A 24,519-nucleotide genomic window follows, 5' to 3' on the forward strand; every position below is an offset into this window, starting at 1 on the left:
ATTTAGATTCTTAGTAATTGCTGTAGCTTTCTTGGCCTCTTGGGTCTTTACAGCGCAAAACAGTTGTTGCTATGTTTTACATTTGTAAGACGGAGACAACATAAGTGGGTGTAGCGTCCTCTTAACAAATAGGGTACAAAGTTTTCCTTTTATATTAATATTAACCTACACAATTATTGTATAGTTATTCTTGTCTAGGGTGGTACCACACTACCTCCATAAGTAATACAATTAATAATGTGTACAGTTATGACAGTTAAATCACAATGAAAATTTCGATTTAAACATTTACCACTTATAAAAGTTCCTGGAAATCAATGAACGGCTGTTAGTGAAATAATGCTATTTTCATATTTATATTAATATTAGTAATTTATCACATAATTAGTAATATAGTTTTTGTGTTGAACTCATTTTGGCCGTACATGTTTTCGCCCAAATGACCTTTTTTACCCAAACACAAAAAAGAGTGATTTGGTTTTCGCCCAAAGAAATATTATTTATAGCAAGCAAAAAAACAATTTGGTTACCACTGTATTTTTTTTTTTTATTGAAAATGTGTCTAAATGACTACGTATTCCTACATAATATTTAATAAACTTAAGTTTATAGGTGTAAAACATCTTAAAAAAATAGCATAATAATAAAAATAAAATTATTCGTCGAAGTTATGGCAGATATAGATTAGTGTAAAACATACTATAAAAAAAACCAATAAAATAGTCAATGTAAATAATGTATGTAAAAACGCAGAAAACAGATTTTAAATGATATATATAAGTGTAAGACTTTTAAAAAAAAAATAGTATAATAATAAAAATCTAATTATTTGTCAAAGTCATGGCACATAGATTTTATAAGCTCGTATCGCGTGAGTCGACCAGATTTGTATTTCATAATTTTTGATTGGTTAATTTCTTGTCGCTTGTATTCTTTCGAAATTTTCAAAAAATGTGCACTATTAATTTTAACATAATTGTCAACTTGAACTTGTAGAATAATATTCAACCATGGCATGATAGACGGTAATTTTGTATTAAAGTTTTTATTAAATTGCGAGTGAAATGATTCACATGTATTCGTAGTTAGCCTAAGACTTGAAGAGTTACATGCCCAAAGCTTAGGAGAAAAAGTACTGTCTTCTGAAATATAATGTTCAGTTAAATAACCGCAGTATTTTGTTAATTTATCAGAAATTGGACAATCTTCCATTAAATCCTCAACAAAACAGTCAGAAACTTCTTCAGGCCTTAAAAATATTAAACCAAATGTACTATATGTAACCATGTACCAATAATTGATGAACTATCATTGTAATCACTGACTAAACCAAATTTTTGTATGCTTCACCACCATGACTGCGTGAGGTGAAATCTACAACCAATTATATGACTTGACGGCCAAACTTTCGTGACGGCAATATGTATTGACATTTCAAAATCAATTAATACTTGGTTGGGTAAAAAAGTTTCTCCGATTCGATTACATTTATTGATAATTTGATTAAACACATATGCATAAGTTTCAGTTATTTTATCGGGCAACAAACAAATAACCAATGGTATATAATTTCCATTTTTAGAGCCATGCATAGTAAACATTTGAGTCCAAAATCGAGCACAGCATTTAAATGTTCCGTCAACGTAAATTGAATCGACCTCGCATAACATTTTTAAATTTGTATCGCATGAAAAAATAATAACATTTTTTATTCGATCATTGAGAATTAAAAATTGTTCACCTTTACAAGTTATTACATTCGTATTTTCTAAAGCTAAATGAGCTTCAATAATATTTTTAGGAATTACTGGAAGAATTTTTCTACGACTGTCATATATAACATTTCTAATTTTATTTATATCGTCATTGGTGAAATTCTCTATAAAAGAACTATTTTGTGTTAACTCTTTTAGTATAATTTTTTTTGGATAAGTATGGGCATCATCTATTGCCTTACGTTTACACGCTGTACTTACAATTTGCCTATTAATTTCGTTTACATTTGATGGATCATGGTCGTGTTCAATGGAATCTAGTTCGCTCGTTACTATTCCTGCTGCAGTCGTGTATATCTTCGTTGTACAAATACGTTTAACACAGCGCCAACGAATTAAGCCAGTTGTAATATTTACCGAACCAAAATTATACTTATAGTTCTTGAAAGCAATCATTTTTTTCCCTCTTTTACTTTCTAAAAACACCACATCCATTTTAAGTTTTAAGTAAAATGATATATCGGCACAAGCGAACGACTGCGGTGTGTGATTTTATTTGGAATATTTTAAGTAAAATGATATATCGGCACGAGCGAACGACTGCGGTATGTGATTTTATTTGGAATATTGTATCCGTACATTCAGTGCAATTATCGATTATAACTTATCTTTATAAACCAATAAGACTTTATCGGGCACAGATAAGGCGTACCTATACATATTAATATATTATAACATTGTCGTCGTATATACCAATTTTAAATTACTATTGTTCTGTTCGTACAACTGAAAAATTAAAAATATTCTTATGAACAAACGGGATGATAATAACTCTTTTTTGTCTACTAAAGATTATAGTAAATAATAAATAAATAATAATAATGCATTTTTTTGTACCTATAGGTAAATCATTTTTCAAATTGTAGTATTTGAGAACATTAATTACCTGTGTGTTTGGTATTTTCCATTTAACGCCAATTACCTAACATATATTTAATTTAGAATATGGAGCTTTTAACTGGAATGCATTTTGTAGTTTTTTTTTTTATATTAATATAGACAGTGGTAATCAAAATGTTTTTTCGTTTACTATAAATAATATTTCTTTGGGCGAAAACCAAATCCCTCTTTTTTGTGATTGGGTAAAAAAAGTCATTTGGGCAAAAACCAAAAGGTCGATTTTGGGCGAAAACCGATTCGCCTCTCATTTTGACCAAAACATTGTATGAAAAAAATAATTATGTTTATTATTTAACTTATAACTTATTAGTCATCATTGTAATTTGTAGAACATACATACATATTATATACTTACAGTATTTATATCATAATAAATATATGCATGATAATATATGCAATACAAATAGACTTGTTCCGAGCGGCGGGTGAATTAAATCGATCAAGCGAGCTGATGTGCACACGGTGTATCGGACACGCGCGGACTTACCGAGCATTCCCGGTGACTTGGTTACGCAAATCCCAAGGTCGCACTATTGCCGCCGCGCCGCCGCCGCACAGGTTGCTGTTTTTCCATAATAATATTCTCCTCTACAACGATTAATCCGATACGCGTCGGCTGTCTGCGCTTGATAATTTGCATTCACCCGTCCGGACGTTGGCTCGGAGATCATCGTTTAATTGCTATAACTACTTCATTACTATAATATTATAGGTACTATTTTTACGTCAAATTTTGTTTTTGTTTTTTATCAAGGCTGTCCCAGACGTGGGGTAAGTATAATAATAATATATATATATTTATACCAATTTTGTTATAACAATATAATATTAACACATTTTACGTAGGTAGTCTATATATAACCTTTAGCCTAGCTTTTTCACGTTAATTTTTTTTTTTGTGTACGATACCCGTAGACATTGACTTTCTGGTTTCCTGTATCCGTCTGCATCCCTTTAATCAAAGTCAGCATCCCTACCCTAGCCACTAGGTAGATACCTGTAGGTTAATGATTATTATTGGTTGGTCATAATACATTTAATTATTGTGATTTTTTTTTATAATATATTATTATTATTTAATTTATTCTGTGCATCTGTGGTATAAGTCCCATCGATACTATAGTATGGGTAGATAGTGGTGTAACAGTTTCGAATATTTTCGATCATATCTATTGTGTTGGTCTTGTCAGTGTTGATCTGGTGCGTTTTGACTCCCTCGACTATTGGTGCTCGAGGGACTCAAGTCTTTATTTTATTTTTTTAATCCCAGTAACTTAATAATAATTGTCTTGTGAATTACAATTTTTAAAAACTGTGATGGATTGATCATTATTTACAAGGTTATTTTGATTATGACGTATATTAATATTTTGATAAGTACCTACTACCCTGCGTTACTCGATCAGTACCTATAGGCTATAGTCCATTCTATAAACTTCCATTTAAACCACCAAGAAGGAAAGTAGGGGGGGGGGAGAATTTTTTCTGAGTTCTGTTGCAATCATTCCTGTAAACTAAACCATTCTAATAACGAGTTTACCACTAGGGTTATCACCCCAGCTCATAATTTATAAGTATCTCCCTATTGTATAACTACTATAATATAATATATAATTACTAATTTATATTTTAATGTATCTTATTTTGGTCCTTTGCCCAGTACATATTATAATAAGTGTCATAATTATTTTTATTGTTATTTTTGTGATCGTCCTGTGCTATAATTAATAATATTTAAATTTAAGTAAAAACAAAAACGCGGGCTTCCGAAAATGATATATTTTAGGTTTGTTAACCTGCAGGCTCGTACACTGTAGAGTGGAAAATCGATACGACCGCAAAAGGGAAAAGTGTTTACTCATAAAAGGAAAAGTGTTTACGCGTCACTGTCCACCGCGCTATCATTATTTATTATTCTCCACTTGTTTTAATTATTATTGTTGTATTTCAGATTATTACAATGGAAGTCTTTCAGTTTAATTTTGTACGATTAATGACAGTCTTCATGAAAAATTGTTATTTGAATTGCGCCAAAACATACAGATCAATAGCAACAGACAGTGTTTCAACTAAGGTATAAATGTATTTTTATAAATAATTAAATATACGTCTACCCACACGGTTTAAAAACGAATTAATTTCATTTTGACGAGTAACTGAGTTGGTAAGTGTCAAAAAAAAATAATCATATTTATAATTTATAAATACGTATATTGGGGCACATTAGACATTACCATTCAATAATTGTATTTTTTTTAAATTAATTTTTGTATTATGTAGTAAAATAAAAAAGCGGGTAAGTGGATGTCGCTCTGCTGTACAGTAGGTTACAATTGGGTCAATGTATGATGGATTGTTTTAAACTTGAATTCAATGATATAATATCATTGTATAAGAATCTGAGAATCTGAGAGGAAACGGTTAATCAGTCTGGATTTTTTTAATTTTTATTATTTATTATAGCTTTTAAGTTGAATTAATGTTATAATTTTCTGTATCTATGATTATTGATTCGTATTACCTATAAGAAGTAGATAATAATATATTGTAATTTTATTTTTAGGAACATTTTCGGAGTGCATTAGGAATAGTTATCGTCTTATTTGAAATCAACAGTTTATGTTTATTGGTGCCCCCACAAAATGTATTGCCAGATGGTAAGTTTCTTTTATGTTAAATAAATTTGTTTAAAATACCTATGAAAAATATTAAATCTTTATTTATTAATTTTATAATGATACCTTCCTACTGTATTTTTATTGTTGCAGGAGTCTATTTACATTTGTCAGGTTATTATGTACCAATGGGCATTTATGATATCTTCAAACTTATTCTATCCATACAATTCATCCATTTTTACTTAAAATATTTTATCAATGGAGTAAGTTAAAAAAAGTTTTAATTTTCAATTCATAAATAATGTGCTATTGTGTAATAATTGGTAGGTAATAGAAGTAAAATATGCATAGTTTCGTTAGTAAAGGGTGTATTTAATTAAAATAATAGAACTGCAATAGTCGTTATATTCTTTCTCAAGATAGTGAGTAAATGTGTCTTTTGGACTCAAATTGCACTTTTAACTTAAGGGGATTCGATACCGTGATTTTCTGTCTTTGTCTAACAAACGCTTGACATAGGATTTTAGACGTGTTCTTTGCCAAACATACCAATTGATCTAATGAAGAGATAATAATTCTAAAAACAGATTTGAATTTTTCATCAAGTCTACACTTGCAATCGACTTTCCTACATTTTTGATTTTAACTTCACCAAAAATTAAAATACTTACATTTTTAATTCCTTTTTTTTAACATAACGTTTTTGGGAATTTGGGAGATAATATCAAAAATGTGGGAAAGTCGATTTCAAGTAGATATTGTAGACGGCAATTTCAAATCTGTTTTCAGAATTCTTATCGCTTCGTTAGATCAATTGGGTATATTTTCCAAAGAACACGTCTAAAATCCTATGTCACGCACTTGCGAGTGTGTAGACCAAGAGAGAAAGTCGCCGGGGGGAATCCGGAATCCCCGTAAGACCAGAAAAAGTGATAAATACTATAGTATTATATTATTATATATAAATATATATATTTTATTTTAACTATACCTAGTATACCTAATAATTTAAAGTCAACATTTTTAAAGGGATTTAATGTTTTATTTACTGATGGCCATTTTTTCGAATTATGATAATGTTATTTTTAGAGATTTTTTTAAATTTAATTCTTAGTTTTGGATGATATAAATACTTTTTGTTTGAATATAAGTGGTTATAATATTAGTATCCATTAAAGATATTCTGTATTAAATAGTTATGATTATTTCGTATACGTTTTACATTAATAGCAGTAAGTATATGGTACCTAGCATGTTTTATACTTTTATGTAAATTTAAAAAAAATATAATTAACCATTTGTATTTATTTTTAGCATGAATGGAAAAGTTATAAATGGCTAGAAAATTTCATAATAGTTTTATCAAACATCGTAGTTTTCACAATAGTCTTAATATTGAGCTGCATTGGCTTAATTATGGTGCCAAGTACTACTTTTGAAAAAATAATATTTGTTATTTGCCTAGTTGTATACAACTATATAAGCTGTAAGTACAATAGTAATATTATACAACTTATACTAATATACAGGGAACAGAAAAAATTTACAATTTATTAACTGTTACTTTTAGATTTTTCTTATTACACGGCATGCATAATAGATTGGTTTGATAAGTACATATACTCAGTGTGTTATACCTACACTTCCACAGTTAATCACAATGAACTAACAGATCGACAAAATTTGATAGTATCCAACTTGGAAACACGCTGGCATAGTAAAAATGTAAAGAAAATTACCCAGAAGGAAACAAAAATCGTTCAGTCAGCACCACAGGATTTAGTAAATAAAGGCCAAAATAATATCCACAGTCAATTCACATCCTTGAATACATCATCTCAGTCCCTAGATGACAAAGACGAATATCTCATATCCACCCGGATGGTGCGCCCAGATTCTTATTATGATGAAACAGATACTTCTGGTACGTGTACAAATATGCTTACTGTAGTAGATCTTTCTAGAACACATTATGTAAACTTCAGTAGGTAAAAATGTAAAATAACATACCAACATACCTATTAGCAGAGTTGAGATTATCTAGATTTATCTTTATCTAGATAACATTATTATAATTCATCTTTATCTTTATCTAGATAAAATTATATTTATCTCGGCTCAACACTGCAGCATATTGGCCGGCCATTAACTATTATTCCTATTAAATTATATTTAAATGAAATACGTAATATATATATTATTGCAATGCACTGTTTAGTAATGAATCATATTTGAAGTATTTGATTTTAATTTGAGTTTCTATACATTTTAAGTTTTAACATTAAGAGGACGCTATACCCGCATGCGTTGTCTCCGAATTAAACATAGCAAAAATCTGTTTTGCGCGGGATAGAACCACTCCCATGGTATTTATAGTAGAATTACCAAAATTCCAAAACGCACAGGGAACAACTTTGTCTGTCTCATAGTGTTTTTATTTTTTTGATAGCATTTACCTATAATTAAATGAACAAAAAACAGAGCAAAACCTAATGTTCTCAAACTGATAACTTTAATTTTATTTATGTTATTCAAATAATAAAAACGCTACGACACACATAAAGTTTTTACCTATGCGTTGTGGAATTTTGGTAATTCTACTACAAATTCCGAGGGAGTGGTTCTATCCCGCGCAAAACAGTTTTTTGTTATGTTGTACATTTGTAAGACGGAAACAACGCATGCCGGTATAGCGGCCTCTTAAGTAAGTTTTTAAATAAGTTTTTAGTTAATATTGACATTAAAAATAACTTTGGGAATGATTGTGTACACTGTTTAGCTGTTTAGGTTTACAATTAATAGTACCTACCTATTGATATCATTAAATAATTAAATCAGTAAAATATAATTACCAAGTAATCTGTAATAATTATCATATTGAATGATTCAGACTTAATAGTTGGAATTTTTATAGTTATATTATCTCACTCAAAATTGTAAATTTCCATTAATAGCAATTTTTGTTGTTCTTTAATATTATAATATTAATAAAATGTCCAAATACACACTTACAACTCGTATTTTAATTTCTCATTACAATTTGAAAATTATTTAAAAATGTATATTTTATTTTATATCATTTTCAGCCGGGGGAAAGTCCGAGCAGAATGAAGACCCCAACAAATTATGCCAATACAAGCTTATTACAATGTAAACAGATGACAGTGGCATGTTCAATACTATTCTACCTGTTTTCTGTTTGACATTACCAAAGTCCTAGCGGAGAAGCTCTTGCTGATAGTTCAACTGTGTAGTGTGGGATTTTTACAGAATGTTTTAAATATAAAATATCGTTATAAATATTAACTAGTATAATATTATAGTAGTGGTTAATTATAAAAATTTTAATTTTAAATCTGACTATACAAATAAATTGTATCAAAACGTACACTTACCATTGAGTTTAATAAAAATTGTCTATTATCTGACTAAAATAAATTAGAACTTGTTATAAAACTAGCTCACTTGATTTTTCTGTAATCGGTTTATCCAAACTTGTCCGACTCTAAAATGTATAACTATTAATTTATATATTTAAAAATAAAATACTTATATTATATTATATTTTATTTCCATTTATACGTATACAAATAATCAAAAAACAAAAGTATATTATTACAATAAAAAAAATAGTGACTTAAATAAAATGACTTGTTCTGAGTGATTCATCATCGCCTAGCCGGAACCGCTTAAGCTATGAGTATGAAATTTGGACAGTAGTTTTGTTTTATAATGTAGACACACATAAAGAAAGAATTTTTCAAAACGCAACCCCTACAGGGGTTAAAAGGGGTAAAAACGAAAAAAATCACATAACGGAACAGCCAAAGCTATAACTACTAAATTTAGTCTGTAGAACTATTTTATGATGCAAAAAACTCCTAAAAATTATTTTTTTCAAAGTTCAGCCCCACAGGACTTAAAACGGGTGAAAGGGGTAAAAGGGGTAAAAACGAAAAAAATTACTTAGCCGGAACCTCTGATGATATGAGCATGAAAATTTGTAAGCTAGTCGCGTGCAGTCGATCAAGTGAGTGATAAGTGTGTTACTGGTCGGAACCTCTGTTAGCATATTTTTTAATTCTAAGCATCCATATTTGTATTTAGACTCTCTATCATTTGTATTTTTAATAATACCTTCATTTTATAAGTACCTATCTCTTGTGTGTTTAAATATTCGTTCTTTCATTCAATAAATATTTAAAAGGTAATTATATCGGTATTCAAGTGCGTGTTATTTTATTTAAATAATAATTTACATCAATACCAAATCGCTTGGACAATGTACGACAGTACACCACACTTCATTACCCTAATTGTATCGGAACCGGATATACCACTAGTATCATTATGCTGATGTATCATCGGCAAAAGAGCTGCAAACAGTAGTAGCGTCGTTATATCTAAAGTATAAACGTTGTAGAAGATACTTGCTTTTGGAACTCCAGTGTTAATACGTTGGTATTTAAAATTTTACAACAGGCAGATTACCACAGGAGACTTTAAAAGATCGATTATAGAGGAATTATTGAATGAAGAGATAATAATAGAAGTCGAGAAGGAATATGAGTTTTCGTAAAATTATAATTATTTATTTGAAAATCAGGAGCTTGCGTAAAATTAAAATTATTTATTTAAACGCCTACCATATTATAGTATAATTATTATTAGAAAATATGTACCTTAAATTTTTTAAACAATAAAATATATCATAATAATCAATATTCATTAAGAGGATGCAACTCCCGCATGTTTAGTCACCGTCATACAAATTTACAACATAGCAAAAACTGTTTTGCGCGAGATAGAACCACTCAAACTGTAGTGATAGTTAAAACTCCAAGTTGATGTACAATATAGTTCAGAACATTATCTGTGAAATATCGTTTTATTTTTTCATCACTTAAACAAAAAAAGTTCTTATTGTTTCAAAATCCATTATTGTTTGTGTTTTTCAAACTTATATTACTTTTGTTGTAGTTCCGATATCGAAAAAATAAAAACTATATTTTATAGCCAATTTTTTCTTTTATACATGGTGAAAATTTAGTTTCTTAGTTATTGCTATAGCCTTTTTGGGTCTTTACAGAGCAAAACAGTAGTTGCTATGTTTTACATTTGTAAGACGGAGACAACATAAGTGGGTGTAGCGTCCTCGTAACAAATAGGGTACAAAGTTTTCCTTTTATATTAATATTAACCTACACAATTATTGTATAGTTATTCTTGTCTAGGGTGGTACCACACTACCCCCATAAGTAATACAATTAATAATTTGTACAGTTATGACAGTTACATCACAATGAAAATTGAGATTTAAACATTTACCACTTATAAAAGTTCCTGGAAATCAATGAACGGCTGTTAGTGAAATAATGCTATTTTCATATTTATATTTATATTAGTAATTTATCACATAATTAGTAATACAGTAGGTAATAAAAAATTGTAATTTGTAGTACATACATATTTACTTACAGTATTTATATCATTATAAATATATGCATAATAATATATGCAACAGAAATAGATATAAACTCAACTAAAATTATTATAAAAATTAACAATGTCAAAATTAAATAGTTAAAATCTTAGAAACAACAAATGTAAAACATTTTTAATTTTACTGCTAGAATCTTTAAAATAAATGTATTGGGATCATAAGAATAAGGATTTTATATTAGATAATGATAATTTTTTTTTAGTTAAAACCATATTGTTTGGCAACTTCTACTGGTAAAGGTACCAACCAATAATCAGGTAATTGGTTGTTGTGCTGTTTAAGGTATTGATTGATAAGCTCATTAGGACCAGGGTGTTCATTACCATTGGGTAGTCTAACAAAAAACTTAACTTCCCCGTTTAAATCTGGCTTTGAAATAAGTTCACATTTGACATTAATTGTTGAAGGGTTATCTGGTGGATGGCCATTTGCCTTTCTTTTTACTGAATTAAAAATGTAGTCTAATCTTGTCTGTGGAGTCTTAACCATAGTGACCTCAATGCCTTTAGGTATATTAACATTTGCAGGCATAATAGTAATGTTTTGTGAAAGTTTTTGTATTATAGATGATTTTGCTTTATGATTAATATAATTGGTGGGGGTTATTCGCCTGTTTGCAGAAGCAGAGTTGTATGATTTATTTAAATGACTTTTTAAGCTACAAGGTTTATTATTTTTGAAAGGTGAACACTTAGGTTTTTTAGTCATCGAAATAAATTGAACATCATCTTTACCATCAATAATAATAGTTGGATCATCATCTTCTATTGAAATAACAGACGATTCTGTTTGTTTATAATTCTTTTGTTCATTGGACTTTCTATTTTTATTTTCAGTAAAAGTTGATGATTCAAAATTATCATTAAAAACTTCACAATCATTTTGCATATCTTCATCTAGGTTTATAATTTCTACTTGTCTTAAGCCATCACATGGCTTTTGGCTTTCTTCTGTATCACTATGAATTACTACTTCTTCATAACTACAAACAATATCTATATTTTTAGTATCAACCAATCTTTGGTTATGACCATTAACAAATGTATTAGTATTATTACTACATTTTATTTCATTTTGAGTTTTTAGTAATTTAACTGATTTGATATTTTTATCTTTCTTATCAAACCCTTTAATTGACCTGTGTTTTAAAATAGTATTTTCTTCCCTTAATTGCTTTTCTAGTTTAATACGTTTAGGATGTGTTTGAAGAGGTTGTTTGATTTTATTATTACCATTAACTAATGGTAATGTATTGGTGTTATTACTACATATTTTCCCTTCATTTTGAGTTTTCAGTATTTTAACTGATTTTATGTTTTTATCTTTCTTATCAAACCCTTTAATTGAACTGTGTTTTAAAATAGTAGTTTCTTCCCTTAATTGCTTTTCTAGTTTAATACTTGTAGGAGGTGTTTGAAGAGGTTGTTTGATTTTATTATTATCATTAACTAATGGTAATGTATTGGTGTTATTACTACATATTTTCCCTTCATTTTGAGTTTTCAGTAATTCAACCGATTTGATGTTATTATCTTTCATATCAAACCCTTTAATTGAACTGTGTTTTAAAATAGTATTTTCTTCCCTTAATTGCTTTTCTAGTTTAATACTTTTAGGAGGTGTTTGAAGAGGTTGTTTGATTTTATTATTATCATTAACTAATGGTAATGTATTCGTGTTATTACTACATATTTTCCCTTCATTTTGAATTTTCAGTAATTTAACTGATTTGATGTTTTTATCTTTCTTATCAAACTCTTTAATTGAACTGTGTTTTAAAATAGTATTTTCTTCCCTTAATTGCTCTTCTAGTTTAATACGTTTAGGAAATGTTTGAAGAGGTTGTTTGATTTTATTATTACCATTAACTAATGGTAATGTATTGGTGTTATTACTACATATTTTCCCTTCATTTTGAGTTTTCAGTAATTTAACCGATTTGATGTTTTTATCTTTTTTATCAAACTCTTTAATTGAACTGTGTTTTAAAATAGTATTTTCTTCCCTTAATTGCTCTTCTAGTTTAATACGTTTAGGAGGTGTTTGAAGTGGTTCTTTGATTTTATTATTACCATTAACTAATGGTAATGTATTGGTGTTATTACTACATATTTTCCCTTTATTTTGAGTTTTCAGTAATTTAACTGATTTGATAGATTTATCTTTATTATTATTCTTACACATTTTATGTGTACTGCGTTTTGAAATGTTATCTTGATATCTCAATTGCTTTACATCACTCTGATTAGTATCATATTTTAACATTTTCTCAGCTTTCGTTACACGCTTTTCTAGTTCAAGAAAATTTTTAGAAGGGGTCCGCTGTGGTTGTTTGACTTTAAATTTAGGCTGATTCATAGCACCCCATTCATCTTCGGAATCAGTAAAATCAGATAAGGATTTATCATTTTCACTAACATATTCATCAGATTCATTTATATCAAAGTTTTGCAGTACAATTAATTTTCTTTGACGTTTCTCAGTAATAATTAATTCTTCATTTTTAGCTAAAATGTAAAAAATATAATATTAGCTTGAATAATTCGTAGTACAGGCGTACAGTAAAGTTATTATGAGTATAAAATCAAAAAAACAATGTCTGTCATTTTTTGGGGCACTAAAAATACTTCAGCATCTTTTCTGGTAGGAAAGTGAATATATACTCCGTGCCACGAGAGAAGGAAACCGTTTCGCACTTGCAGACTAACGGCAGTGACTGTTACGAGGCCCCGTTTCCTTTGTGCCATTTGGTATATGTCAAATAGGTTCCTTCTCTCATGGCTGAAGGTATAGTTGGTACTTTGGGGGTTTAAAAGTAAAAAATCTCAATTGTTTTCATAAGCGTCAGGGAAATAAACTGGTTTTGTTTTATGGTGCAACTCTAAAAAAATTCAAGATAAATGAATTTTTTATTGAATGTTTATATTGCCATTTTCTATACAGTATAAAATATTTTGACTCTTTTTGAGCTATTTAAAGGCATGAGAAAATGTAATTTTAGATTTTATTTAAAATTGTTGTCAATAAAAATTTTTTTTCAATGTTAAAAACCTTGAAAATGTAATCCAAGGTTTCCCATAAGTTGTTGTTAGTCAAAATTAAAAAAAAAAATGAGCATTAATCCACAATTATTTTTTATGGGCATCTGAAGTTGGAATTTTAACAAAATTCATCAAAATCACAAAAATTGGCAAATTATTTTCAGTTAGAAATTTATAAAAATGTTTCTATAAGTATCTGAGATTTCAAATTGAAATACAATATTCTCCATAAGCTTTCCTACATTTAATAAAAAAAAAATTTACAGTTAAGTCAAATAAATTATTGATGAGCGTTTGAAGTTAAGATATATGATATTTAATTAATATAATATTTTTTATTTTGGTAGGTACTTGGAATTTTCATCAGATGTATTTTATCATTTTCTATGCATCATACATTTTCAACATATTTTGACTAGGTTTGAGCTATTTATAAACATTTTCAATTTTTTTAAAGGTTTTATTTTCAATAAATGACGAAAAAAATGTTGTTTGGTCAAAATGCATGAAAATTTAATACAAGGTTCATCATAAGTTGTTATACCAGTTGAGAAACATTTGAGACAATAGTCATGATTGTTTTTTTATATAAAAAATTTATAAAATGATAAATTTTTATAGCTAGGATTGAAAATGTTATGAGGATTCTCATAAATAGTTCATACTGTATCCAAACAATCCAAAAAATAAATAAACATTTCTTTTTTATAGACATTTGAGTTCAATTTAACAATTTGGACAAAATTATATGTTTAAACAAAGAATAATAATTGTTATTTTTTTGCAATTCAAAAATATTATGTGAGGTACTTGAAACTTTTAAAATATATTACAATTTATACACATTAATACTTTTAAATTCAATTTTTTCGGCAAAAATTAATTGAATCTACTATATTACTAATAGTAAAATGAATTATTTTCATCACAATAATATCATAAAGTATACTTAATAGTATTATTGGTTTTACTTTTTTTTTTTACTGTTTTCTCAGTTATTTTATTTTTGTATTCAATGATTTTAAATCATAGAATTAAAATTGAACACATTTATTACGGTAATATTTCTATTTTCTCTTGACTCATCAATTGAAATTTTAGAATTATATTGAAAGAATATTAGACATCTGACACTTAGTGTTGGTTCTAGTTCAAAATCCATGTTCTCAAAATTATTTACATATTTTCCATTAAATGACTCAAGGTGAAATTTACTATTTGAACTCATAACTAATGTATTTTTGTACTGCATTTGTGTTGATAGTTCTAATATTATAATTGGTAAGAGGTAGAAATGTCCCTCCTTGCTCATGGGTTTCAAAATGTTTTATAATATTCAATTTTGTTAAAATAATTAGTTAATTGTTTATTTTGTATTTTGTATTTTTGTAAGCTATTTAAGGCATTCCCGGGCGTTTTGATGCCATTAAATAAACAGTACCTAATGAATAAAAAAGACATGTCATTGAACGAAGATGTAATATTGAAACTGACATCGTTTAACAGAACACAAAGATAAAAATTTTAGATGTAATAACAATGTTAAATGAGGTAACATTCAACAATGACTTACTGTACAAAAAAATAATATTGGAATATTTTTAATTTAAACATGAAATTTTGGTAAAATTTAAATTTAAAATGCCTATAAAAATAGTGCCTTAAATTTTGATCAGTCGAAGAAAAACTTATATAGACCAGTTGGTAATTTTCATTTCTTGAATATTAAAATTGAAATGAAAATTAAGTCCATCAACTTTCAACAAGTCATTAATAACTAATAAAAATCAATTAAATACTATAAATTGTTTAAAAACATAAATAATCTGATTTTGAAGAAATTAATTAATGATGTTTGTATTTTATGTTTATTTTTACAATAGGTGTTGTATATTTTACATATTATATTTTCAGTCAACCATTCTCTATAAACTTATTTTTACTTAAGGCAAAATATATAGTTTTAATATATATAATAATATTTTAGAATTTTAATTAACAGCAGAGCGATTTAGATTACAGCTCTGTTATATAGTACGGGTTGAGTGCACTTTGTCATTGAATAGGGTCACTGTAATGGATGTTTTAAATTTGAATTCAATGATAAATCATTGTGTTATTTGAAAAATTATTTGCTAAGACTGACTTTTTGGTACCGAGCCAAGTTTGCCAAAAAAAATTTTTTATATACTATTTTTTCAAAATTTGAACTTATAAAAATAATTGTAGATTTACAATTTTTTTTTGAAATTCTTGTATGAAGAACATTTTATTAAATTTTTAAGCCTTTTGACCATCTATAATTTTTTTATCAACATATATAGAAAAACCTAAAACCAATCTCAAATATTTCAAATCTCAAAAAATAGTTCAAAAAGAGTCAAAATATTTAAAAAACTATACTATGTTGGGATTTTTTACTTTTGACCTACCCCTTCCCCTTTATATGCGCCAACTAAGTTCACTATTGTACTAAAAAAATATATTAAAGTTGAAAATGTATGCATTTTTACTGCCCCAAAAGGTTATGACAGGCACAGAAAAAAAAACATTATAAAATCAATACATTCATTGATTTGCTCAAAACCTAAAATATATATTACTTTTAGCTATTGACTTAGAATCTTTCTTTTCCCAAACTGATATATTATCTTTATCCTTCTGAATTCTATCAGAATATGATTCCCAGTCCTTAAATAATTGTATTTTAGAATCATTGTTCAGGGCAATGTAATTATATTCTTCCGGTTCAATATTAACAATAAAATTCTCTAGAGAGCTTATTAAACTTTCAGGAACTGATTTTTCTTCCATATCCAATTCATAAACAAAAGCCCGAAGACTTTCTACCGAATCAGCAATAAGCTTAAAATGTTTTCCTTTTTGTATCATATGAAAACCCTCAGAAAAATCTTTAAAAATAATTTATAAGTCATATAAAATATAAATTACTAATAAAAAAGTTTTGGGGAAATTTACATACCATTCATAGTTAGTTTATCTTCAAATTGTACTACTTCATTATCAGTTTTTACTGATTCGAGAAATTCAAGACATGGCTTAACAAAAAGAATAATAATAATAATAATAATAATGACATTCAAACTATATAAATTATAACTTAAAAATGATTACTTCATCATATGGAATGCTATAATAATATATCCTTAAATCTGGCATTGAATCAAAAAAGAAATATTCCTCAGTTTCCAAATCGTTCTTCCATATAGTACATTGTCTTGCATTACAATTGGTTACAATATCATTTATAGTTTTAAATTTAATCTAAAACAAATATATATAAAAAGTATGAATAAATATAATATATAGGTAACTAACAATCATTGTAACACTTTGGATATTATTAATACATGTATATAAGTTATTAAACTCACAGTAACATAATCACAAAGTCCTTTTACAAGCCAAACTTTTATAAAATACGAGAGTTCACTATACTCTTTTTCAATTAAAGGATTTTTTTCATTCACAACAGTCCAAAAATCTGGATGGATACCCAGTAAATCCATTGCCTAAAACATACAATTTTTTTTATTATTTATTCTACATAAATATTAAACATAAATTTGATTAAAATTAAAAACATTACTAACAATGACTTTATTTTGGTTTTTTGTATGGTAAACTTTACACCAATCTGATACATTCTTTGAAAGTTTTTCAGACCAAACCTTATATGGCATAAGATGATTACTCTTATTTTTTTTTACTGGCATTAAAAGAGTAGTCATTACTTTACTCATAGTTGTAGATTCTTTAGGCATTATAAACATTCTTTCAATTTCACCTTGGTTAATAATATCATGATCAAGTTTTTTAAATAAAATAGCTAGAAAATTACCTATTTCTGGTAGCTGAAACATAAAGAAAATCAATCAGACTTAATGTAAAAACATGTCTAACTTAAGTTAATAACTGTATATTAACCTCCCACATTGAACTTATATGCTGATGAAATACATCATTAAAATTAACTTCATTTTCCCAACTTAATATTTTTTCGAAAATATGTGCATCATCTTTATCCGTGGTAAGAGTATTAGATAATGTTTTATGATATTTTTTTAATCGTCCAGGGGGACAATGTGCAACACTTCGTAATAATACTGAATCATACACATCTAAATATAACATTTCATTAATTATATTTATTAATTATAATGAATTAGGTAATGTGCAATATTATTAATAATTAAAATAAATTAACAATATACCTTTTGGATATCTCAATTTGGAACTAGGTTTTCCTTCGATGTTTAGCAAATTTAATGTAAGATTAACATCAGCCAGTAATTTATAATTTCTAAAAGGGAATCATTTGTTTATAGAAACAAAATTAAAAATAAATGAATAATTATTACTTTTCAAGGTAGCTAATTTTTTCTTCTAATAGTTTTTCAAGTTCTAATGATTGTTTAGTATGATTACTTCTAGCACCATAAAATGAATAGCAGTTTAAGAATACTGTCCTTATATCTTTTATTGCATCAGTAATGAGGCAGTATTCTCCATTTTTAAATTTTGTATCAACTAAAAATAAAATAATTATTAATTATATAAATTATAATCATAAAAAAAAATATATATATATATACTTTTCTTAAAATCAATTTGCTCACGTATGGATTCTGTATTATCAATACCTACAGAATTGTTTGACAGATCCTTTAAAAAAGTAGGTGCTTTCAAATATATTTCTTCAAATATTCTACAAAATAAAAATTTGTAACATAAAAAATAAATCAATTAACAATAAACACCATATTAATCCAAAATTAATCATACACAATTATCCATTAATCAAATAAAAATGTAAAAATATATTTAAAATATCACAATACTAAGTTCTTAACCATATAGAAGGTAAAAGAAATCTATATTTAAGCATTGTAATTTGTAATGCATTGTTTTTTCTTACTTGTAAATTTTTGATACGCCTTTATGATCTACATTTTTGATATTGTTTGACCCATTCATGTTTACCTATAATATGGACGGATAATAAAACATTAAAATCTATAATAGAGATGTAACTAATATTTTGATATATAATATATTAAATATGACATTAAATGTAATCTATACATTAAGTAAATCACATATCATTATAATGTTTAAATGTTTGACATTTAAAAATAACAAGAAACTATATGATATACCTATTATTTTATAATATAACCTCAACATGAATAGGGGCTAAAAGTATGTCATGCTGTTGTATTTGATAGTTGGTATTTGAAGTACTTTTACAGTTTTTACAGAATATTTTTAAAACATGTACACTAAAGACCAGTCTCTGAAAGGTATATTTTTTTTAAAGTACAGATACATATTTTGAAAAAGTTTATAAATACGTGTTTGAGTAGAAATACAAATACTTTAAAAAAGTATATAGATCATTCAAAAACTTTAAATTTTTTATAAAATAGAAGATGAGAATAATTTACAGACAAAAAAATATATTTTTATATATTCTCCATTTTTTCTTTTTTGTAAGTGATTAAAATGAAATTAGAAAATAAATAAACTATAAAAAATTATCAAAAATTTTATATTAAATACATATATTTTAAGAAATTATTTAAAATACTTTGTCCAAGTATTTTTTTAAAAAGTTTTTAGATAATTTGTATTTGAGTACTTAAAAAGTATTTTAATACTTTTACTCAAGTACTTTACAAGACTAAATAGACATCTTCATAAAAATTTTGATAATAAATCAAAAAACCTATGATGTTCACTAGATTATACTCTCACATAAGTTAGATTAGAGTTAAATAGATTATTAATTATAAGTTATAAATAAATGTATTAAAAATATCTAGGTGAAATACATTCAAGAATTCCAAATGGATGAGGCTGGGGTGATGTACGTTGAAAATAGGCAAGTAAAACCGTTTATTAATATAACTATATAAGTCACTGTAAAATTGTGTGTAAAATTGTAAATGGTAAAAAAAGGCCTGGAAAAAAAAAGTCCGGGAAAACTGGTCCTAATGGAAAAAGTCCTAGGAAAAAATGATTTAAAAAAAATATAATTTATTAGGTAGGTATATACAGGTACATAATTATTAATTATGCACTAACAATAATCGTAATTCATAAATTGTATTTTAAAATAACTCGTATAATAAATTATTATATTAAAATTAGTTTGTAAAAAGTTAACAAACCAATATTTTATAATTTATTATAATTATAAGTTATAACTATAAATATATAAGTTAATTATCACATGTACCAATAGTAAGTAAATTTGAGTATACGGAGCAATTAAAACATATAATTTGAAAAGATTACTATTTAATAATAAAACATTTTTGTTGGATAGGTTAGGAACATAGGCCTCAAAGGTTTTCATTTTCACATTTATTTATACAGATAACTGATACCCATATGAATATATTAATTTAATTTGTCATTAGTCGTTACTCATTACTTATTTAGTGTTTACTTTAAATTGTAGGTACCTAAATATCGTAATTCATATTCATATACCTAACATTGTTGTACCATTATGTATGACAATACGTTATGCCTGCAGTGGCCTATCATAATTGAAATTCATATACAAATGTGCGTATTATCAAGAATAAGTATAATAGTTACAATTTTAATAAAAATATTATTAAAATAAATTAGTAAAATATTAATAGTACCTACCGAATATATAAATATTTGGACTTAAAGTTTCAATAAAATATATTAGAAGTTTATAATTTTTAATAGAGTATATAAGTGTTTATCGATCAAAATGTTAGATCCTGAGTGCAGAGCGTAGATGCTGGTTATGTTGTTATTTTTTGTTTTGTAAACACAAACCAATCTTAATAAACTTAAAATATAGATAGAGAATAATGTGGTAAATATTTTGGTAAAAGATCATTTTTTTTTCACTTTTTTCCTTGGTTACAAAAATTTGTATAATATACTATATTATATACTAAATATGCTCTGCTCAGAATCATTGAATTGAAGAATATTATATTATTAATAGTTTATCTTTCATTTAAAATTTAATTTATAAACCATAAGTAATCATTAATTACCATAATTAGATGGTCATCTTAACATCTAGTCTTCAAGAAAGATTTCTAGCATTTTTATTAATAATTTTACTATATTATATTTTTTAAATTTTTAATAGGTAGGTAGTAGGTATTATAATTATTATTATTATTATTACTATCGTAGTTCCAGGAATCCGTATTTTGTGAATTGGGTGGGTGACATTGTGACAAAAGTGATAACAGATTACACACACTTATGTTAATTTACTTCTCATACATAGAAATAGCCCAAATGTACATGTCTTACGAACTGCCTAAATATTACTTCTTAAAACATGATACGCTGGAGCCCTCCTAAAACAATGTTCCACGTAAATAGGTAAATAAATTACTTTATTCACAATAATATTATCAAATATATTTAGGGTAATATCATAGGCCGACTGACCTATTATATCATTGAAATAAAATTTAACACCATCAGTTACAGTGACCTATTTGTAACCTACCTTCAGTAGTACAGTAGTACAGCAAAGCGACACCCACTTGCCAACATTTTTTATTTGTTATGACAAATAATAAAATAAAAAAACCGATATTTCAAACACTCAAAAATATTATCCTCTATCATTTTTGTAATAGATGATTTTATTCCAAGACTACTAAAATACATACTGTAAATTTGTTCAGAACTATTAAACCCTTTATTAACAGACAAAGGTTTATGTTGTTGTTCATTCAATAAAGTAAACCCGGATAACATATTTTAGAACTAAAAAAATGTATAAGATTTAAATGTTATCTTTCCAAATCTGTCTTCGAATTGGACTCCTAAAAATGGATGCCCACCCAATTCACCCGCTGAATACACCCCGGAGGCCCTGGGTCGCTGTTAATCATCTAAGATCAACTATTGTTTTGAAATCTAACAAAAAATGTTTTAAATTGTTAATGATTATTGTTTATTACAATTAGTTAAAAAACAATTTTCAATGAAAATTTTATTTATTTAAATAACAAACATTTATCATTTAGTTATCACAAATATTTATTTGTAACAAATTATAATTAATTAGATTTTAAAATATACATACTATTAATATTTTTAATGAGAAGAATGGACTGTTTCATTGTTTGATTTACAGTAGTTTTAAAATTGGGTTTTATATCTGAAACTTTAATTCGTAGGTCGGAGCGGCATTCAATCTATTTCTGTATTTACTTTTTGTTTACTCATAAGAGGAAAAACCAGCCTCACAATGGTAGGTTGTTACAAACGGTAATAGAGTAAAAATAGCTTTTTCAACTAAAGATGGGTATTTGTCCTTAAGTTCAATCGAAAACTCGTTTAAAGATCCAGATTCAAATTTCTGTTTTAAGGATGACATGCTTTTAATTTCAATTAAATGCTCATATTCGAGCATGGATAACATTGCGTAATTACAAGACTCGAAACGACTAAAAATTAACTAATTTTATTCAAATTTCTTACCGAACAACTAGGAATAGCATCTTTCAATATAACTTGTTGAGATTCTATTGTTGATGAAGACGTCACAGTCTCATCAATATTATTACTTGTTGTTTTGGCCAACAACTGTCCTGTTCTAAGCCAATTATGAATGGCAAACTTTTTATTTGTACTTATGTTATATTTATAATAATTAATAACGCAGTAATGTACACTAAGTATGACAACTATATGCCAACTGAATCATAATCTCTTAAATTTAACTCATTACGATTACGGATATAATGTATCGGTTGTATCAAATGCGAACGCGTGCACATAAGTTGTTTTTATCGCACAATTTACTGGCAATTGCGTTGCCACGTTTATCTACATTCTACAAATCTACATCGTTAACATAATGACAACGTCTATAGGTACATGAGTTATAATTTTATTTTGTTCAATTTCAAGTACATACAACAAATATTTTATAAAAAAATTATACTATAATAACTATTATATAGTAACTATTATTTAGGTGAACTTTTTTTAAATAATTTAAAATAATAATTTTTATATAAATAATTCAAATATAATATAGAATAATTTTCTCAATAATCACATACATCTGATGGAACCCTTGAGATAGTTCAGATGAACACACTTTGGGAAACGCTGTTCTAATTAATATCAGTCATGACTCATAAGGTATATTAAATGTTAGCGTAGATTTTATTTATTATAAGTCAACTATAAAATTGTAGGTACCCAACTTAACATTCTTAATTATCAAATAACAAGTTTACTATTTTTATGAATCTTTGATTGCCCATTTTTATACAGATGACTATACCATGATGAACAATGAACATACCTATTGGCTATTAACTATTATTCCTATTAAATTATGTTTAAATGAAATACGTAATATATATATTATTGTAATGCACTATTTAGTTGCTTAATGTTTATACATAGGTATGTGTGTAATTTAATTATATTTAACTAACACTCTTTGAAAAATTGATTTTTACAAGATTCAATAAATTATTTATTTATGTTTTGAGAATAAATAATATTTTTCTAATTATTCAAATACAAAGATTCAAGGATCCTTATTTAAAAGAAGACATAATATGTTTTTTTCAAGTAACAATGGCAGTTATTGAACAAATACTTGGTAGGTCTTGGTTGATAGCAATGGATTGAGGTTACCAGAGGGTCGCCTCTTAAAATAAATAAATAACTAATAAACAATACTTAGTAAATATTACTATACTGTATTGTAGTACAAGTAGCTAATGTGTAACTATGTAAAATAATAAAATTTGATTATGAATAATAAATTTAAATTATAACTATTTGGGCAATATAGCTTGATTGTATAGGATAACCCAATAACCGCCACTCTTTGAGCCTTGATGAGTTGGTTGATAGCATGATATAAACCACATGGTAGGTATGATCGGAGCTTTTTGGGGGTCTAATCCTTCTGTAGGCATGTGACATAGTGTAGGGTATAGTAATAATAATTTAACGAAAATCTTATATGGGTAAGCAAGTGACATATTGCGAGGAGTTGAACCAAACCTGGACTTTTGCGATCATACCATGTTGTTTATATCATGGATTATAGTTACAAATTGATTGATGTCACTTGAAATACCTACCAGTTTCCACTTAAAAACTTATAGTTTTTTATAAGTCAAGAAACTAATCAAATTATGGAAATGATTTACTTGACAATTAATGTAAGTTCTATGGGCACCAGTAACTACTAATACTGTACGTTTTACAACTAGATTAATGGCAAACCAAGATATATAAATGTGAAGTAAATTATCATAAGAAGGTAATTCCATGTTAAGATGAAAAAAAATCTTACTTGAAATGTCAATACTCGAAACTGGATTCACAGTTGAACAAACAATAAACTGAATAAAATAAACGTAATTTTTGATATAATATTAGTATATTTTTAATTAATTTTCAGAGCAACCGAAACGACTAAACGCCGCAATAACGTGCGCATGACCAAGATGACGTAAATATGGCGAATAGCGACTTCAGAGTAACTGTGTACAACAATATATGGTAAAAACAACTATTCAGTGGGTGGGCCAAATTGACTGAACTGAATGGACTGAATGGACAAGTTCAACAGTAGTGCCAACGATAAAATTCATATCCCATCCCAT

The 24,519-nt window shown here is 26.8% G+C and overlaps 2 protein-coding genes across 2 annotated transcripts; one reads left to right on the top strand and one right to left on the bottom strand.

Moving 5' to 3' along the window:
• Nucleotides 1-3,333: 3,333 nt before the first annotated feature.
• On the top strand, nucleotides 3,334-8,918 carry LOC132939876 (uncharacterized). The gene is made up of 7 exons (XM_061007287.1): nucleotides 3,334-3,446; nucleotides 4,627-4,749; nucleotides 5,239-5,332; nucleotides 5,444-5,556; nucleotides 6,608-6,779; nucleotides 6,864-7,217; nucleotides 8,380-8,918. Exons 2-7 carry the CDS (start codon nucleotides 4,636-4,638, stop codon nucleotides 8,445-8,447), a joined length of 915 nt encoding a protein of 304 aa, XP_060863270.1. The 5' UTR covers nucleotides 3,334-3,446; nucleotides 4,627-4,635; the 3' UTR covers nucleotides 8,448-8,918.
• Nucleotides 8,919-10,745: 1,827 nt separating this feature from the next.
• LOC132938636 (MATH and LRR domain-containing protein PFE0570w-like) lies at nucleotides 10,746-24,398 on the bottom strand. The gene is made up of 12 exons (XM_061005574.1): nucleotides 24,207-24,398; nucleotides 18,777-18,841; nucleotides 18,454-18,566; nucleotides 18,220-18,388; nucleotides 18,073-18,161; nucleotides 17,786-17,979; nucleotides 17,452-17,712; nucleotides 17,233-17,370; nucleotides 16,973-17,122; nucleotides 16,821-16,896; nucleotides 16,441-16,749; nucleotides 10,746-13,303 (listed from the first exon to the last, which is right to left on the bottom strand). Exons 2-12 carry the CDS (start codon nucleotides 18,833-18,835, stop codon nucleotides 10,995-10,997), a joined length of 3,867 nt encoding a protein of 1,288 aa, XP_060861557.1. The 5' UTR covers nucleotides 18,836-18,841; nucleotides 24,207-24,398; the 3' UTR covers nucleotides 10,746-10,994.
• Nucleotides 24,399-24,519: the final 121 nt, after the last annotated feature.

This window comes from Metopolophium dirhodum, chromosome 2 (assembly GCF_019925205.1).
Source record: "Metopolophium dirhodum isolate CAU chromosome 2, ASM1992520v1, whole genome shotgun sequence".
Lineage (NCBI taxonomy): Eukaryota > Metazoa > Arthropoda > Insecta > Hemiptera > Aphididae > Metopolophium > Metopolophium dirhodum.

What these genes read in the sequence shown, in the direction of transcription:
- LOC132939876 (XM_061007287.1), top strand. Translation starts at nt 4,636, where the DNA reads ATGGAAGTCTTTCAGTTTAATTTTGTACGATTAATGACAGTCTTCATG. An exon ending in ACAAAATGTATTGCCAGATG is followed by an intron (nt 5,333 to 5,443) that starts GTAAGTTTCTTT and finishes TTATTGTTGCAG; the next exon opens with GAGTCTATTTACATTTGTCA. An exon ending in TGATGAAACAGATACTTCTG is followed by an intron (nt 7,218 to 8,379) that starts GTACGTGTACAA and finishes TATCATTTTCAG; the next exon opens with CCGGGGGAAAGTCCGAGCAG.
- LOC132938636 (XM_061005574.1), bottom strand. Translation starts at nt 18,835, where the DNA reads ATGAATGGGTCAAACAATATCAAAAATGTAGATCATAAAGGCGTATCA. An exon ending in AGATAAACTAACTATGAATG is followed by an intron (nt 16,750 to 16,820) that starts GTATGTAAATTT and finishes TTATTTTTAAAG; the next exon opens with ATTTTTCTGAGGGTTTTCAT. An exon ending in TTCTAAGTCAATAGCTAAAA is followed by an intron (nt 13,304 to 16,440) that starts GTAATATATATT and finishes TTTACATTTTAG; the next exon opens with CTAAAAATGAAGAATTAATT.